The sequence below is a fragment of the Pseudonaja textilis genome, chromosome Z (assembly GCF_049901715.1).
Source record: "Pseudonaja textilis isolate UNSWEBS1 chromosome Z, rPseTex1.2, whole genome shotgun sequence".
In the NCBI taxonomy this organism is placed as follows: Eukaryota; Metazoa; Chordata; class Lepidosauria; order Squamata; family Elapidae; genus Pseudonaja; species Pseudonaja textilis.
In genome coordinates this window covers 64,305,749-64,325,418 of record NC_142008.1, presented here as the reverse complement: position 1 = coordinate 64,325,418, position 19,670 = coordinate 64,305,749, and the positions used below count along the sequence as shown (strand labels likewise).

The 19,670-nt window shown below is 39.0% G+C and overlaps 1 protein-coding gene across 1 annotated transcript in view; it reads right to left on the bottom strand.

The window, feature by feature from the left end:
* BMPER (BMP binding endothelial regulator) overlaps nt 1-19,670 on the bottom strand; it is a 534,092-nt gene that overhangs the window by 416,238 nt on the left and 98,184 nt on the right. Inside the window, exon 3 of the mRNA XM_087918003.1 lies at nt 13,910-14,009. Within this exon, the coding sequence (XP_087774129.1) occupies nt 13,910-14,009 (100 nt within the window). The remainder of the gene's footprint in view (nt 1-13,909; nt 14,010-19,670) is intronic.

The window sequence follows — 19,670 nt, the reverse complement described above, 5'->3', positions numbered from 1 at the left end:
ACCGCTTGGCAGCCTGATGCAGCGGCAGGGTTCTCCCTGCCAAGCCTCAGCAAAAACACTGGTCAACGTAATCCTACCAATAGTTTGAACTTTACGTCTTTTTGCCGAAAAACCCCCCCTGGCTTACTTCAAAAAAAACAAAAAAAAAATCAAAGCCTACTTCCCCCACGGGGTGAACCCCACCTTGGGAACACTAAATTATTATTTTATTAATATATTAAATTGTTTAAAAAATTATTTATTCTAACCCCCCCTCTCCAATGTAAACTAGTTTTTTTTATTTTAAAAAACACCCCCCCCCAATTATTTTTAAGGAGATCCTTCTTTCGGCCTTTTTTAATTCTGCCAAGAAGAGTCTTCAAAGATATGTCGATTAAGCCACTCTTGAGTAATCGACAATTTGTGAGTGGCAGGAGCTTTATTGCCCCCAAAAGATCCTCAGAAGCACATATTAATGTGCCAACCTTGAATGCCATCTTGGATACTACATCACGTACTAATTATACACCTATTCTGGCAAAACCTCCAGTTGGCGTCCTCTCGGATGGTAGCCTGACTGTTCCTCCCACAACTGGTCAAATCAACCCCCCGCAGTGAGTAATATCTTACCTGGAAGCTTCCCTTGACTTGATCAGCTAGGAAGAAATGGCCCCAAAGGAAGCGACACCAACCCAGGGCACCCATGGTTCCTTAGTAAATAAGCCCCAGGTCAGTGCCTCCTGGATTCCATCTTTTTATGAGACTGACTTATGTCAAGACAATTTCTGGAACCAGGAGGAGACACAGCTCTTCGACTCCTTTTGTGCACTTCCACAACCAGAAAGGGCCCAAATCATAAAGTGTCTGGATGCAGTTAAATCCAAGCTCTGGAGTCTTTCACTACCTGATAAGGATTCCCTTGGACTCCAGGGAGTCTGTACTGATTTACCAATGGAAGCTCCCTTGGCGCTCTCTCCAGAATGTCTAATTGATAAATTTGAAGATCCAGGGCTACTTCAAACTCCATCTGTTGATGCTGCTGAATACTTGCCAGCTAAGCAACCAATTAATGCCACAAGTACAAATTGGAGTGCGCTTAGAGCCCTACAGCCCCATGAACAAGGCTCTCCTCCCCTCCCTCCTTCCCTGCCTTTGCCTCCTAAGAGGATGACCCTGCCACTTAACAACGGGTGTATCTTTCTGGACCCGAAGGGTGCTCTGGGAAAAATTAATCACACAGAATGACAATTAAATCTGGCAAAAAGACCCTGCACACTTAAGTGCCTTTCATGGAACATAGCAGGTGTGGGGAGAAGGTGTGGTACCACAGAATTCGCCAACTATATTCACTGATTTGGTGTGGTCCTGCTTCAGGAGACCTGGGCATGCAATAAGATATCCCTTACAGGATTTACGGTCATTTCCTTGGCCGCCACCAGACAATCTATGACAGGAAGGCCTAAGGGTGGTCTAGCTTGCTTGGTCTCTACTTCTTTGAAAGTGGAGACAATGGAGCTGCCCCTGTGTGGCTCTTTAGCTAGGGCAGTCCTAATTAAGAAAGGACGCAGCAAACTGTTAGTGTTCAACATTTATCTTCCCACGACAGTGAGGCAAGCTGATACTAAGGCTCAATGGGGCATGCTGGATAATTACATTACTTCTATGGAAACTAAATTCCCAGCGCTGCACATCTTTATAGGGGGCGACTTTAATGCCCGATTGGGAGGCCAAGTTCCCCCATCGATTGAGGCACTCTACTCCCAAGAAACCCTCCAGGCCATAGGACACCTGATTTCAGCCGGACATTCCAAGGATGAATTAACAAATTTTGCTGGCATTCAGTTAGCCCTTTTAGCAGCCCAACACAATAAGATAACTCTTAATGGGAGTACCCTAGGTAATCTAGCTGGTGAATTTACTTTTAGTTCCTTATGTGGAAGTAGTGTTATTGATTTGTTGCTGGTATCCCAGCTTCTTAGAAAGGCAGTCCATGCTTTGTATGTGGACTGCCTTACGGAGAATGACCACTACCCCCTGGTTACAATCATTGGGCTTTCCTCAAATATACATCTCCCTAGGGGCCCCCAGATATTAGATCCCTATGTGGCCTCAAGGAGGATCAAATGGTCTTCTAATACTGAAAGAAAGTTCCACTCCTTTTTATCATCTCTGGAGTGTCTCAGCCTATACAATCAGGCCCTAACAAGTAGTGGCCCAGGGACAAGCTCGGCCTTTGAATCACTAATTAATAGTGTTCAAAGGGAGCTAGGAGCCATCTGTAGGCTGAGTGGTCCATATCATTCAAGAAGTAATTCTTGGTTTGACAAAGAGTGTCTGATACTCGGGAACCAGATTAATTGGGTTTACCTGCTCTATCGTAATTGAGGGGATAAATGCCCACCAGAGGACTACTATCGCTTGAAGCAGGAGTATAAAGGACTAATTGCTAAGAAAAAGAAAGCTAAAGAGAGAGAGAAGTGGGATCTACTTCTCCACTCCATCCAGCAGAAGAACACTCGGTTATTTTGGCAAATTGTTGCCAGCTCCTTGCTGGGTCATCAAGAACTCCCTCTCTGCTGTATTTCCAACAGAGACTGGGAAAACAATTTCTTGGCAATTTTCCAGGCATTAACAAGTTCGACTCTGCTTGGGTCACAGCTGCCTCCTGCAGTTCCTGACTGGCAACCCATGACTCATGCTGAGATTACCAAGCTTATCTCCGAACTCAAGTCAGGCAAAGCTCCTGGCCCTGATGCTATACCCCCTGATCAGCTAAAATCCAATCCTGAGTGGTGGACTCCTCTCTTAGCAAGACTCTTCATGCATATCAATATCTCTGGCAGGATCCCTACCTTCTGGAGCTTAGCAATTATTGTTCCAGTTTTTAAATGAGGAAATAGGAACAATCCAGCCGACTATCGCCCCATAAGCCTGCTCTCCATCATTGGGAAACTGTATGCTAAATATCTTCAACGTAGACTCCTCACTTGGGTTGAGGAGTCCAATATTATTGGTGCTGAACAGATTGAGTTTAAAGTGGGCTGTGCCACACTGGACCACTGCTTTGTCTCAGCGCACTTGGTCGATAAATATACTACCATATCAGGTGGCAAACTTTTGACTGCTTTTATTGATCTAAAATCAGCGTTTGACTCAGTCCCTAGGGGACTTTTCTGGTCAAAACTGCTCAAAAGTTCTATCGATAGACGTCTTCTGTTCCTCATTAGATCCTTGTACAACCAGACCTCTAGTCAGGTCAGGTGTGGTCTACAGGGAGAACTTTCAAATCCTATCCTGATTAAGAAGGGAATAAGGCAGGGTTGTGTTCTGGCTCCCCTTTTGTTTAATTTATTCTTATGTGACTTGGCCTTTCACATTGGACGTATTGAGTCCCACACCCCAAAGTTGTCAACTACGAAGTTACCGCTTCTCCTTTATGCTGACAGTGCAGCCCTCCTTTCATTGTCAAGGCCAGGTCTGAAAAGATTACTTTCTGCATTCCGGTTCTACTATGTTGAGAACCACTTGTCTATTAATTACGACAAATCCAAAGTATTGGTGTTCTCTGGAGCCCAGAAATTGTACAACTGGACTATCAATGGTAATGCTGTTAAGCAGGTTTTCCATTTTAAGTATTTAGGTATTCAATTTCAGAACATCAGTGCTTGGACTAGACATCGAATCCAGGTGCTGAATTCAGCCTCCTGTAGTCACCAGCAGATTTTAAGATTTTTTTATACCCAAGGAGGCCACTTTATTCCTTCTGCTCTGTGTATTTACAAAGCCAAAACTTTGGCTCAAACTCTTGACAGAATTCCCATATGGATACAAGGGCTTCAAGGATTGTATTGAAAGAACCCAGGGTGTTTTTCTTAGAAAACTTCTGAGTCTTCCTCCTTGTGTTGGTTTTGCTCCGATGTACCTGGAACTGGGCACTCGATCAGTCGAATGTATAGCGTGGATTAACACCTTTAAATGGTGGTTTTGGGTGCTTTTTCTGGCAGTTCCTGGTAGCTACCTCTCCCTGGTGTTTGCTGACTCTCATATTTCTCATTGGGAGAGGGAGCTGATGAAGAAATTATACCTGCTAGGTTTTATGGGAGATGCCCTGGGAGATTATGGCCTTACAGACACCCAATTTTGGATAGTCCAACGGCTTGTGGACATTGACTAGCAAAATCTATGAGCCAGAGCTAACAAAACTTGCTCCCCTCTGATCTTCAGCCAATTTAATAGTTACGGACTGAGGATGGATTTTACACTCTAACCATTCCCAAGTATAGAAGAGCTTTCTCCCTAGCTCGCTTTAATGTTTTGCCCTCAGCACTACTGGATGGGTGATTTAAGAGGCTCCCGATTAATGAGCAGCTAATCCCCTGTGACAGAGCTGAGGTTGAAACTGTGGAGCATGTCCTTTTATATTGCCCTATGTATAAAGCAGGCAGATCTAATTTACTGTCTCTCCTTGAAACAGACCCTTCTAGACCCAATGTTAGTAATTTTTTCTTATATTGTCTAGGGGATTGCTCCTCATATATCACTTCTTTGGTTTCCATTTTTTTAAAGAGCTGTAACCATCAGAGGAGAACACTGTAATGACCAATTGTTCATGATTAATTTTCCCATGTTCTTCTTTTGTTGTACTTGTGTTTTGGTCTGTGAACAAAAAAAAAAATTTATTTTTTTTATTTTTTTTAAAATAACCCCCCCCCCCCCCCATTTGGTTCGTCCCAAAAACAAAAAATCCCCCCCCCCCCCCCCAGCGTTTTTTTTTATTTTTTTTTTAATAAATATTTTTTTTTTTATATAAAGTTAAAAAAAAAAAAAAAACAAAAACCAAAAAAAAAAAAAAAAAAATTTTATTTATTTTTTTCCACCCCCCCCCCCCCCCCCACAAAAAAAAACAACAACCCCCCCACCAAAAAACCCCCCCCCCCCTTTTTTTTAACCCTTGTGCTACTAACCTGGCTTTATGGGTAACAGTCCCATCCACACCTGTTTTAAGTTTATAAATCCATTTACACCCTTTGGCATGTTTACCTGGTGGTAACCTGACATTTTCATATACACCCAACCTTTGTAAGGATTTTAGTTCCTTATCCATTGCTTCCTGCCAAGCAGCCTGATCCTTAGCAGGATACAGTTTCAGTTCATTATAGTTACCAAGAACTGCATTCACTTGGCATACAACACTTGCCTGATATCTATCAGGTGGTCATGTTACTCGGGTTAAATGTCTAGGTAATACAGGGCTTACTGGTGGACTCACCTGTGCCACCTGCTCCTGTTCTCCTACTTCCTCCTGTTCTTCCTCTTTAATGGCTATTCATGGCTTACTAATTTCATCTTTAGGAACTACTTGAGTGTCAATAATAACACCATTGCTGGATTCTTGTTCCAGTTTATTCCACCCAGTGTGCTCAAGAAATTTTGCACTAGCGCTACAGTAAACATGACCTGTGCCTGGATCCCAGAATCTAAATGATCTATGATTGGCTTCATAATGTATACAAAATAATTTCTTAGCTCTATGTTGCCCTTTCAGTCTTACTTGTGAGAGAATATGCACCCATGCTGGAGCTCCAAATGTGTGTAGGTAACTTAAATTTGGTTTTCTGCCATGCCAACGAGTGAATTGCAATTCTCCAGTTGTTGTGTTAACTACATTGTTTAAAACATGTTTACTACACATTATGGCTTCACCCCACAGTGTTTCAGGCAAACCTGAATCAGATAACATACTGCAAGCCATAGCTTGTAACGTTTGCCCTCTTCATTCTACAAATGAATTATGTTGTGGTCTGTAAGGTGCAGAACGTTTATGCTCGACACCAGCCAATGTTAGCATTGTTTGGAATCTTTTGTTAATAAATTCAGTCCCATTATCAGTAACTAAAGTAATTACTTTACTCCTCATTTTTCTCTCAGCAAATCTTAGGCAGTTAAAGAAATGTTGGAATGTTTCTGTTTTGTTTTTCATGAGATAGCAGAAACCATACTGTGAGTAATGGTCCATTATACTCAAAACATAGCAGGCACCTCCCAAACTGGGTATCTTAGGACGAATTATGTCAGCAAACACAACCTCTAAAGGTTCTTTGGTCTTAAACCCATTTAATCTGTTTGCAGGAGTAATCTTGCTTTACTCCTGACTATAGGCATTACAGTTTAAATACTTGCTACAGGGTTTTAATTTTACCCCCTCTGAAAATTCAACAGTTTGCTTCAGCATTTTGAAATTAATGTGCCCTAGACGTCTATGCAGTAAATGTATACATTCATCATGTGGCTTAACATTATTATAAACTGAGTTAGCCATCTGCAACTGGTCATCATGTATCACATATAAATCATTTTCTAAAGTAGCAGTAACACTTTTACCCTCTTTCTCTATTATACAGTTATCTCCCCTACATAACCAAGATTAACTAAAGCCCTCACTGATAACAAATTAAATTTCAGTTTAGGTACATATAACATAGTTAAATGCTCATTTATACATGAACAATATGCAGTACCTTCACCAGACACTTTCATCTTCCATTCATTTGCCAATGATACATGTTGCTTACTCGTAGACATCTTTACAAAACCTCTCTCTATTTCTAGTAATACACTGTGATGCTCCACTATCAACAACCCACAAATCATGGTTTACAGTTGAATTGCTAGACATAGCTAAACTAACATTCTTCTTAGCCTCCTGGTGATTACCAGTATTCTGTCATTTTCCCTTCTTACAGAATCTAGCTATATGTCCCCTAGCCCCACAAGAAAAACATTTCCTAACAGTATAGGCAGTTGAACACAAATCCTCTTCTTGTGGTTGTTCCTTTCTCAGTTGGTTTCTATCCCGCCTTCGTCTTGCCTCTTCTAACAATTGTCCGGTTACGTCAGTCAATGACAGTTTATCTCTGGTCAGGACTTCCAGTGAAGATACGTAATCATCATAACTTTCATCCAATGAGGAAAGAATGATGTAAACTTGATGCAGCTCTGAAAATATCAGTTCCTTGTCATGTAACTCTTGAAAAGTTCCTTTCATGAAGTTCAAATGAGCTAACATATCTCTATCTTTCAGAAGACATGCTCTAAACAGCTTACGTGTAAGATGTATGTGTGCACCTACACTGTCATGAACATAAATCCTCTTCAAATTCTCTCAACACCTAGCAGCAGACTCTTCTCCACGAATATGGACTAGCTGCTGGTCACTCAGTGTTAGTCCAATTATACAAAGAGCTCATTCATTGTTCCATTTAAAGTCAGCTAACTTCTTGGCATCGTCCTCATTATATGGATCCCAAGCATTTACATCCAGTGGATCTTGAACTGTATTCCATAACCCTTCTCTACGCAGAAGTAGGCTGCACTTCATAGATCAAGAAAGATAGTTTGTTCCATCCAACCAGGTTATCAGTGATAGACTTGTTGAAGTGTCTTGTGCCATCTTTACCAGGATAGTAACCCACAATTAAACAATAAACAGCTGTTTGTATATGGTACTGGTATTCACACCAACTCTCAGTTATCTGAGCCTGGTATGGCTTGGGCCCATAACCAGTGTTGAGGTAATTCGCCGTTAGGAGAATGAGCACACACAGGGAGATGTAGTGAGAGTCGTGAAGAATAACACACAAACAGCACACAGCTACATTGTATAGTAAAATGAAGGTTTTACTTCGAGTAAACAGTTAAGCAAAGTCCAAACACAGTCCAAATCATTCATGGTTAAAGCAGTCAGTTTTCAGTCCAGGGATATTCCAAATAACAAAGTCCAGTATCAAAAACAGCTCAGTAACAGACTCACAGCAATCCAAGACTAACGATGATCAGCAACAATCAATAGGGAAATGCAGGAACAGCAACACTCTCAGCAACAACAGAACAGGACTAAACAACCCAGGTTTCTGGCTCCATTTTATGGCCATTTGAGGAACCACACCCAATTACAATTTTAACATTCTCTTAAAGAGACAGTATTAAAATGTCTATTCTGGTTTATATATTTCCAACCCAAATGTTAGGTGACTTACATTCCTAACAACTTGCATATCCAAATATTTGTAAAATGGGGAATATTACTAGATATAAAGATATTTTAAGTGAAAATATGAGCTCAAAAGAAAACAAAAGCTAAATGAACAAGCACTAGATATAGAATGGTATTCATATTTGCAGATACAAATAAGGTATGAAAAAGATATTAAAGATGAAGGGATTGATAAAGAGTTGATGGAATTAGATAAAATATTAATAGGAACATTGATTAAAAGAATATATTGTTATTTATTGGGTGTCGAAATGGAAGAACAGGTTAAAGAAACGATGATTGCATGGGCAAAAAACTTTGGATATGTTATAGAATTGGAAAAATAGAGCAATTAGAGAATATAAGCAAAGCTATGTGTGATATTATGTATATGGGAATACATAAGAGAACATCGATGTATTGTATTGTTAGATTTTATAAGAAGAATGTCACTTATAATGTTCAAATAATCGAAATATGTACCTAAGTCGATGCACGATTGAAATGGAATAGTTTGTTGTATATAAAAAAACAATAAAAATTTTAATTAAAAAAAAGATAATGGACCCCAATTCATGGTAAATCAATTTGAAGGATTCCTAATGGAACAGGGAATCGTCCATGCCCTGTCCGCACCCAGAAAACCAAGCACCAATGGTCAAATGGAGAAGATGGTGAGATCAGCTAAGGAAACCTTAGCTAGAATAGGCCCAATGGATTGGCAAGCAAAATTAGACAAAATGCTACTGGTGTAACACATCACCCCTAGTACCACCACACATAGACAAATTAGACAAAATGCTACTGGTACAGCACATCACCCCTAGTACCACCACACATAGAAATCTGCCAAAGTTATTAATATGCTGGAAATTAAGGTCTACACTGGATAGATTATATCCAGATTATAACACAGACACACCCGTGGACTTCACCAGCAAGTGCCGGTCTTTCAGTGTAGGGCAATTAGTATATGCCCACAACTACATGGGAAGCGCAACCTTGATCCTGGCAAAAATAATACAAATTACTGGTCCCCGATCTTACCAAATAGAATTAAAGGATGGTAAAATCTGGAGTAGATACATACTAAGGGAATGGTTGAGCAATCCCTGACCAGGACAAGCCAACAGGGAATCAGGAGCCTGACATGGAAACATAGAATCATCCCTGACAATAATAAACAACAATCACACACACACCAACCAAACCTAACCTCAAACCCGAAGAGTCATTGCAATAACTTATCTGGAGAAGCTGGAGTCCCGCTGAGAACTTCTGTAGCCTCTGGCCTGGCAGAGCTGGCCACACCTAGAACCACCTTTGAGGCATTTCCAGGGTCAGGCTCCAGAGTGCCAGCAAACCTGACTGGCCAGGCTGCCGAAACAACTGAACTGTGCAGGTCAAGTCGCTCCCATCGTAGTCCCACCTACCCACCTATGTACTGAATACTCAATCTGACTGGATGTCACCCATCCAAGAAGGAAGGGGTATTGAATATTCAGTAGGGAGTGGATTCTGATGTAAAAATCCACTCATTGGAGCAATTTCCCCAGTGGGAAACTGAAGCACTGTCAATGGCTGAAACGTCAAATAGCTCCTGTCTTAAAAGCAGGGAACTGTTAGTGGCTCTGCTGCTTCTATTTGGAATCTACAATAAAGGTTACTTTTATTGTTCCTGACTGTCCTGCCTCTTCAATCAACCCATACTTAACAATATGGATCTGAATCTGAGTTTTCTATGCAACTGAAAATTAAATTAAGTTGGGTAGGAAAGGTGGGAAAAGACATGTTCTTGAGCTGTTGTCAGATACTTTGGTAAATTCTTAGAGAAACGTTGAGGACTGAAGTTTTACAAATCCTGCCTAACTAATTGAATTAAATAACTGGATAGACTCTTAATACTATGTTTCTCTGATTGTAATGATATCTACCCTGAACTCATATTAAGAACAATAGAAAGCTTACATTGTGATCATAAACATACCTTATCTATCTCTAATCCACTAATAACAAGTATTTATTAAGAAAGCAAATATATGTTGTTGCAGATGGAATCAAACCTGAATTAAAATGACATATCTCCATCCAACTAAATAATGAATGGCTGCCAAATCCATTCGTATAACAATCTATGATCCCATATGTTTTTATTAAATATACTGAATAAATACTGAAGGCAGAGAATAGCATGTTTGTCTTAACTCTATAACTAGAAATATCTTAACAATTATGGTTTAATTCTTTAATTACAAAGAAACTGATTAAGTTAGTATTCATGTCAATAGACTAAGTTAAATCCAGATAGATACTGTTCTCATTGGAAGCCAAAATTAGATGATAATGTCTGTCTTTTCACACTCATTTTAAAGTTTAAAATTTAAAGGGCTCCAAAGGCAACAAGTGAGATTTTTCAGTCACTAACTGAAGATCTGAGGATCTTGAAATGGTGACTATGATTGAAAATTATTCCCTGACTTCTCAGATGTGGTTGGGCTGGTAGTAGTTGCTCCGTTCCAGAAAACAATTCAGTCTCCACATATTTAAGCAACTTTCTGTCAGGTTTCCAAGTAACATCCCCAACCAAGTAAGACTCCGCAGGCATTTCCTCAAAGTTCCATTTTATTAGAGATGTCATATTGGCACATCTGGGAAAACCCGAATCCGAAAGACCTCCAGGTTTTCCCCACCCAAAAGAAAGTCAAAGTCCCTTCCCCTGCACCCACATGTCCATTACATGGTCCAATCAATCCACAGTCTCAACTGGAAATGACTCCCAGTCACGCCTATCCAGGTTGAACATCCTTGACTCCCAGAGAAAATAATGTTATGTATATATAAAAGTGAAATACCACTCAGGCATCATCACAAATCTCCAGAACCGTAAAGCCTACAAACTTGAAATTTGGCACTTACTGCCAATTTGGCTCCTAGGTGCTCCTAAGAAAGGATTTTTTGAAATGATCATCAGAGCATTTGTATTTTATATATTATTATTAGCATGCTCTGATGCTAAGGAGTTCTACTCCCCCTCCCCACCTGCAAAACACAAGCAGAGGAGAGGAGTTTTAGTTTCAGTTTTAGTTTCACAGCATCAAGCAGCTTTAGGACAGAACAGTTGAGCTAAGCTGCACTCAGGCTCCCTGCTGTCTCCTTCTTGCTCACATAGCAAATACTGCTTCAGTTTCCAAACTGCCCTTAACTCTCTCACACTCTGACAAGATGCTAGCCAGCTGAATACTAATGGATGCTGGTATGCAGAGGCAGAATTTTTTTCTCCTTATTTTCCTCCCCCAAAACTAAGCCCAATCACATAGTTTCATAGCGAAGCAGGGGTATCCAGCTAGGTGTGGTTATATATATCATTCCAACTCCATCCAACCCCACTCCCATTTCCCACAGCATGACCATCCATTAAATGTGACAGCCTTGAAAATCCAAAGTACTGCAGTAAATACCACACACTTATTCCACTGAGTGACCAAGTAAGAAGTGACAAGGATCCCATGGGCAAATCAAATGAGAAAATAATTTTTGGAGGCAAATTTAGAAAAGTACTTTTTCATTTGTTTTAAAGCCAGTTTTTAAAGCCTGTCGATTCTGCTGCTTTCACAGCATGCTTTTATAAAACTGAAGCCTCATGTCAAATAGAGGTATAAAGATAAAGTGATGTCATCCAGTGATTTTGAAAGAAATACTGTGGGTTCTGCTATCCTATTTCTGATGTCTTTTTTTTTCATTATATTGTGATTGTTTTTCATTTGATTTGGAGTTCACAAAACAATTTATATCCTCTGTTCTTCATTTTTCCAGACTTATTTATACATAGAGTACACGGTCACAGTTTGAAGAAATTTATGAAAGGGTTTACATATTTAGATGCAAATGCTATCAATAAGAATATCAGACCAGGAGACAGAAGGGCATCAAAAGTTTAGCCTTACAGGAAAGTCAAATGACTTTGTTGGTCCTTCACCTTCAATGTTAATTAATTAAAATGTTAATGTTTGTGGAAAATATTACAGTACTTTTTAAAATTTCCTACGTATTTATCAACTAGCTCAATATTTGTGCTTTGCTTCTAAACTATGTGGTTGGACTTAGCTTTTGGGGAGGAAAATAAGGGGAGGGAATCTGCCTCTGCATACCAGCATCCATTGGTATTCATCTGGCTAGCATCCTGTCAGTGTGTGAGAGAATTGAATGCTGTTTGGAAACTAAAACAATATTTGCTGTGTGAGCAAGAAGGAGACAGCAAGGAGCCTGGGTGTGGCTCAACTGTTCTGTACTAAAGCTGCTTGGTGCTGTGAAACTAAAACTGAAACTCCTCTCCTCTGCTTGTGTTTTGCATTTGGAACAGATTTCTTTTCAGATGTGGAGGGGGAGTAGAACTCCTTAGCATCAGAGCATGTTAATAATATATGAAATACTAACATTCCAATGATCATTTCAAAAAATCCTTTCTTAGTGAACACCTAGAAGCCAAAAAGAACACACATGCCAAATTTCAAGTCTGTAGGCTTTACAGTTCTGGGGATTTTGTGATGATGTGTGAGTGGTATTTCGCTTTTATTTATATAGATAATATATTCCTAATAATGTCTAGTTGTTAACAATTACTTGCCATACAACACCTTATTATCCCACTTTTTTTCAAAAACTTCTTTCACCTTTTACATAAAAACTGTTCGCTGAACATAATATTTTAGAATTTATGTCATTTGAGTTCCTGAAGAACACAGAAGAAAAAATGCACCTGGAAAAAAAACAGAATATCTTGCTGATGAAATGACCAGGCACATGCTTTTAAGTAGACATTATAACATCTATCAAATCTGCACATCCTCTCCATATTATCATGCTAATAATGATGAGGACAAAGACAGCTTGCTATAGTTTTAAAGTCAATGATACCTTTAGTAAAATATCTACTGACTACCTGGTATAATTAGATCAGCCTAAAGGGCAACAGAATATGCCTGGCTTCTTTTTCATTAGAATACAGCATTCCCTTCCAATAGACACTTGCTGTCCACTTAATACAACTTCTATAAAAACCAAGAATTTTTGTTTTTAGTCCTATTTTACAATTATCATGATAGATCTATCTTGATTCTCTGGACCAGGGGTCACCAAACTTTCGGACCTCAGGGACCACCAAACTCATAATTTTAAATCCCACGGACCAGAGACCCTGGGAAAATCTCCAAAAAAGTCTGCAAAAAAATTCCCCACCCCGTTTACCTACCAATTGATCATTCTTTATTTGAGATCATAAGATACCGCCTCCAGCTCCGTTCTCAGGGAGAGTGGGAGAGAGAAGAAGAGGGAAGGAGAAGGAGAGAGAGAGACTGAGACTTTTGGCTTCATGCAAGGAAAGCTGCAGAAGTAGAAGTCTTTCTTTCTCTCCCCCAAATTCTGCCAGAAATGACCCTTAGCTGGTGCAGCCTCTTGGCTTGCAGGGTCCCAAAGACTCATTTCTGGTGGAGTTTGGAGGAGAGAAAAAAAGACCTTTGCTGTTTTCCTTGCATGCAGCCAAAAGTAGAAGAAAGAAGTGGAAAGAAGCAGCCCGGTGGTCAGGCCAGGCATGTGGGGTGAGTGGGGCAAGTTCCCCTCTGCCCTCCCCCCACTACCTTGTGTTATTCGCAAGCCTTGTGTTCCCATGGGCCATGTGGGCAGAGCAGCCTTGTATTCCTGCTTTGGGGGTGACATTTCTCTGTGGACCACCACAATTTTCTCACAGACCACCAGTGGTCCCTGGCCCACTGGTTGGCAACCACTGCTTTGGTCTACAAATATTAAATAGTAATCATTCACACATAATGTTTTTTTTTATTAGCCATTATTACAGATTGTATCATAAAATTAAAATTAATTAAAAATGAGAAAACACTACACCTTTACATCTCTCACAGCATGTTCCTCTTTGCTTAATAACCAGAGCACATGTCTTCGAAAGTACAGGGCACTTCTCACGCTTGCATGTCACTTCCTTGTTCTGTCAGGTGCAAAAATAGAAAGCAAAATATATATCAATAAAAATATCTAATGTTACTGTCTGTTTTCTGCCAACTTGGGACACAGAGGAGAAGACATGATTATTGCCTTTATGCAAATAACTGGCACTGCTTACTTTTTTTTTTTATCACATATACAATAGAGAAGAGCTGGAAATTTAGGAAGAAAGGGAAAGCAATGGCAACTTGAAGAGACCAAACCTAGATATACCCATATTTTCCTGAAAATAAGACCCGGTCTTACAGTTTTGGAGGGTTCCAAAATAAGTACTAGAGCTTATTTTGGGGGAAACACAATTTCAGGATGATCAGCCTGGCTGGGTGCCCCCCAGTGCACACACAAAACGCAGTGAGTAAGCAGGGCTGATGTCCAGCACTAGCAACAGCCCACTGGCCCCTCAGTCAGTGCACTCTGGGGCTGCGCAGCCCACACAACAGCAGAGATGCAGGGGGGAGGAGGCATGCAATCTGGATGCACCATGCAGGCTGCAGGCAAGTTAAAATACACGCACACACGCACACACACACACACACACACACACACACACACATAAAGAGAATGATGGTTTTCTGTAAACTCCATTTTGCTAAAAGAACATGGAAATTAAAACAAATGCACTGCAGTTTAAGGAGACAATCCAAGCAACACCAAGAACAAGTAAAGAACAAAATAAAACTTAAACACAGTGTTTTGGCATTTTAAATTGAAAAATGATCCCCAGACTATTTTGAGCATTTTCCCATTTTTTCTTAAAATGGAAGAATTAAGAGTTTGTTTCTGTTTTGGAAATATATTTTAGTATATTAATTTTGTCTCCATACTAAGCTTAACTATGGTATTTAAAACAAATCACATTTAGTAACTTTAGTATTTTGAATTGGCATTTTAGAGAGCACTGTGCTTTGATTTCATAATTTAACAATATTTATTAGTATTAAACCAGTATAATGGTTCTATTATTATGTATAAAGTTTGATCTAATGATTAAGGCAGCTAGGCTAGAAACCAGGAGACTTGTATCTTCTAGTACTATCTTAGGCGTGTAAACCAGCTTTGAGCCAATTTAGCCTAACCTACTTCACAGGGTTGTTGTTATGGAGAAAATAGGAGGAGGAAGGTGTGTTGGATATGTTTGCTGCCTTGAATTATCTTTAAAAATAAGGGTGGAAACAAACAAACAAACAAACAAGAATTAGCATCAGCCATAATTTAAAAAGTGGAATGGCAAAGATAGATGTTAACAGGATCCTTAATAATAAATTAACAAAAACAGTGAATAATTTCTTGAGATATTTAAGCTTTCTCTGCTATTCATCTCATATCTTGCCCCATGTTATTTCTTTTTAGAAATAAAATTTTACTACTGGAAATTCCTTCTTCAAACATAACATACAGGACCACTCTGTGCAGCAAGCCCCAGCTATAATTACAGGTTAGTCTGTTATATCACACATAAGTCCATATGCCAGATGCCACTGGCCATTTCAATCAATTATATGTCATAATTAGAGAACTCAAAAATAGGGTGGGGAAGAAGAATCAAAGGAGAAAGAAGAATGTTAAATCATAAAACTAGTTTAGAGGCTTTGCACTACTTTTACCTGTTTCCTATAGTTTGGCCAAAGTATTTTTGACAAATTATTCAACATTTTTAGTGCATGTGAGCTTAAAAAGAAAAAAAAATCACTTCCCAGCTTTCTCATTATAACTTATTTACTTATTTATTAGAATTTGTCAAATAAAAATGAGAACAAGAATAAAAGAATAAAAATACAACAGGGACACTGGGCACATTAGTGCACTTATGCACTAACTCTACTAACCCCTTAAGTATGAAGTAAGGCCCATGGAAGTCAATTTGTGTCTGAAACTGTGAAAATTTGTAGCTGAAACCACTGAATCATGTAGAGCATTCCAGACTTTGACAACTCTATTACAGAAATAATATTTTTTAGAGTCAAATTTAGAACGATTTACATTGAGTTTAAAGCAGTTGTCAGCACACATATTATTGTGATTAAAACAAAAATTCATTTATAGGAGAACCGGTAGCGGAAATTTTGAGTAGTTCGGAGAACCAGCAAATAGCACTTCTGACTGGCCCCACCCCATCTATTCTTTGCCTCCAGAGTTCCAGCTGATTGGCTGGGTCTTCTTTTGTTGCCCTGCACAGGAGAATAGAGCTGGAAAGCAGGTTAATGGGGTGGGAAGGGAATGGAGATTTTACAGTATCCTTCCCTTGCCATGCCCACCAAGCCATGCCCACAGAACCGGTAGTAAAAATTTGTGAAGCCCACCACTGTTTACTATGTACTGTATAATTTTGTATGCAATAGTTAGGTCTGGCCGCAAGCAACGCAGTTCTAAGTTATCCAAACCAAGAATTTCAGGCCTAGTAGCATCAGGAATTCTATTGTGTACAGAAGAGCACAAGACTTTTCTCAAGAAATACTTCTGAACCCACTCAATTGTTAGATATGGTAGGGATTCCAAACAATTGAACAAAACTCTAAGATTGGTCTAGCATAAGTTTTATAAGCTCTAATTAGCAATGAAATGTTTCCAGAAAAAAAACTGTGCAAAACTAACTTTACAATTCTTAAAGCTTTTTTATGATATTTTTTTTGTGTATGAGAAGTTGGAATTGATTGATTGATTGATTGAACTTTTTTTTTAGTCCCACAAACTTGTTTCCCTGCACACAGTGGCAAGAAACACAACGGAGAAACGTGACTGAGCTGGAAATCAGATAGCTACAGAAATGCTTGGGGGAAGCGAGGGCATCTGGGCAGCGGTGAGTGGGGCAAGCTCCTTGGCATGGCTTGGCATGGTGCTACGCTGCAATGGAGAAATGGGAAATGGAGTGGCCGGTGCAAGGAAAGGAGGTGGCCGCTTTCCCTCTTTCTTTTCCCTGCTCTTCCACCCCTTGTGCTAGCCAGTCCATTTCCCATTTCTCCATTGCAGTGCAGTGCCCAGAATCCATTTTGATAGCAGAGGGGAGAGTAATTTAACAACCACTTCTCCCAGGGTCAGGTTGGCTGTCACAGGAGGCTCGTCCAACATGTGAGATGGAGCTAAAGGACAGGAATGGGCCATGCCTTCTCCTCTCAGCCCCCCATGCATAAGACTCCCCTCAATTTTCAAGGAAATATTTTAAAAAAAATTATTTTTAATGTGCATCTTACACATAGAAAAATATGCCTTTTTTTTTTCCAAAAAAAATGGGAGCAGAAAGACCTGAAAATCAGTCAGGAACAGAACAGAATTCCAGGTGGCTTAAAAGGACTTTATTACAACATTTCTAACCATCCTAACTTCTCATATCTCAAGATGGTTTAAATTCTTTCTTCACAGATTTATATCACTTGGGTGTCTGGTGTATTAGGTATTCAGTAATTAGTCAAATGATATCCTTAGTGAAGCAACTAAATCTTGAAGCATGAACATCACCACCAGAGATCACATTCCAATATATTTCGGGAACTACATTTTAATAACTGTCTCTTGAGTAAAGTCTTCTATAACTTTTGATAGATACTTGGATTTTCCATTTTGTTTTCTTGGTAACAATGTGGAAGTGGCTTCCCAAGATCTTTCTGTAGCATGCTTTGTTAACTTTCCTATTTAGTGTAGATTTACAATAAGTCTCCCCGTATAAATTTAACCAGGATATTTTAAAAGTTAAACCAAGCTAAGCTAACTATCACCTATATTAATACAATAGAGTTGCCTTTGTTTTGTTCAAATAATAAGGAATCTAGCTTCAAGTTTTCTTTCATTCTCCAGGGCCTATCTATTAACTGTTCGGTTCTTGTCCCTTCTGGATTCAGCTTCAGAGACATTTTTAAATTGTTATGAAACTTATAAACATTCCTGATTTTGACAACCAGTAATTTTTGTCATGGCACTTGCAATGTTTCTAGGTATAAACGATTAATACAAAGTTAAATAATTTTTACTTCATTCTTCATAATAATTTTCTACCAGTGGAATTGTTTTACTTTGTTCATATTTCACTGCTAAAGTCTCATTGCCTCATTTGACCATGGAGAATATTTAATAAAGGCAGTATCTTAGCAGAGGTTTCAACCATATATAAATATTTAGCCTGACTTCAATCACTATATCCCTGCTATAAGTGCTAGAATTCAAAAAAAAAACAAGTAATTTTGGATATATAGCTATTTAGCACTTCCAAGACAACAATACAATGTTTACAATTATTTGAAAATTTTGCCTTTTTGCTATGCAGAGCAGTTATATACCTTTGGCATGCATATCCCAAAGGTGCTTTTTTTCAGGAGGCAACTAGACTTTGGTTTTTTAAAAAAAAAAAAACATTTCACATCTCATCCAAGAAGCTTCTTCAGCTCTGACAGGATAGTGGGGAATGGAAGGATTTATATTCCTTTCAGACTGTTGGTCATTTGAATCCTTTTAAAAGGTTGTTTAAACCTTATCTGTGACCTCAGGGTCACCTGAGTAGAACTGATTGTTTCTGTAGTCTGCAATTTTTTCTCTGGAAATCCATTCCTACTCCCATACTATCCAAAGGATGTTCATCCCAAATTGTATAGCTAAAAGTCTGTAGAGATTGACAATCATCCAGGTCATGGTTATCCCAAAGATGCTTTTTTTTTTTAGGAGGAAATTGGAGTTTCTTGTTTTTTCTTTGAATGTTTTGCTTCTCATCCAAGAAACTTCTTCAGCTCTGATAGGATAGTGGGGAATGGAACTACAGGACTATAGAAACTAGGAGCATTTTGGTATTGCTAAAATTTTGATTTTTGAGAAATAACTGGAATCAAAATTAGGATAGAAGTTTCTTCCAGAATTGATAGATACATTTTCTGTTAATTAGCAATATCCACCACCCTTTTAGGAGACAAGTGTGATGAATTTCCAGTTTGTTCATCATCGGAGTCAGAGCAGAATCTGCGATCATTTGCTGTTTCGCTCTGAGCTCACTTGCTGAAGAGTCCTGATTGGGACCAGAACCACTCTGGAGGGGTGGTGAAGAAAGGAGGAATCACCTGGTTAAGAGGAGCCACAACTTCCCTCCCTGACAAGAAAAATCCCTTCCAAAGGCAAGCTGCAGTGGTGTTTTAAAATTGCCACCACAAAGACAAAGAGCAGTCCAGAAAACTAAGACTGTGCTGGAGTGGAGAAGCAGAAAGCGGAGTGTGAACCAGGCATAATGCATGTATTTTTAAGGTACCCTGGGATTAAAAAATAAACGTCTATTTTGGAGGAAAGTGTATGGAAGTGGCAACCAGAAAAAGTGAGAAGGAAATCGGATCTTATAAAATTGGCTTGAATTATTGTATTGGATTAACTTGGAGGAGAAAATTTAAAGGAAATATTTGAACACAACAAAGACTTGGAAATTAAATTTGGTAACTATTGGATTATTGGCACTTAAAGGGCATAACTAAATGCTGGAATTTAGTGTGTGGAAAAGAAAAGAAATAATAGCTAATAATTGAAATTAGTGAACTTAATAAAAATACTATATTTAACAAAGAAAGTAAAAGTAAAGGAAGGAGTGGATTGTGGAAAAGACTCAAGAGTGCCACCTGATAGTACAGGAAAAAATTCAGTGACTCTTTAAAAAGTGCTTAGTCTTTCTAAGAAATTGGAC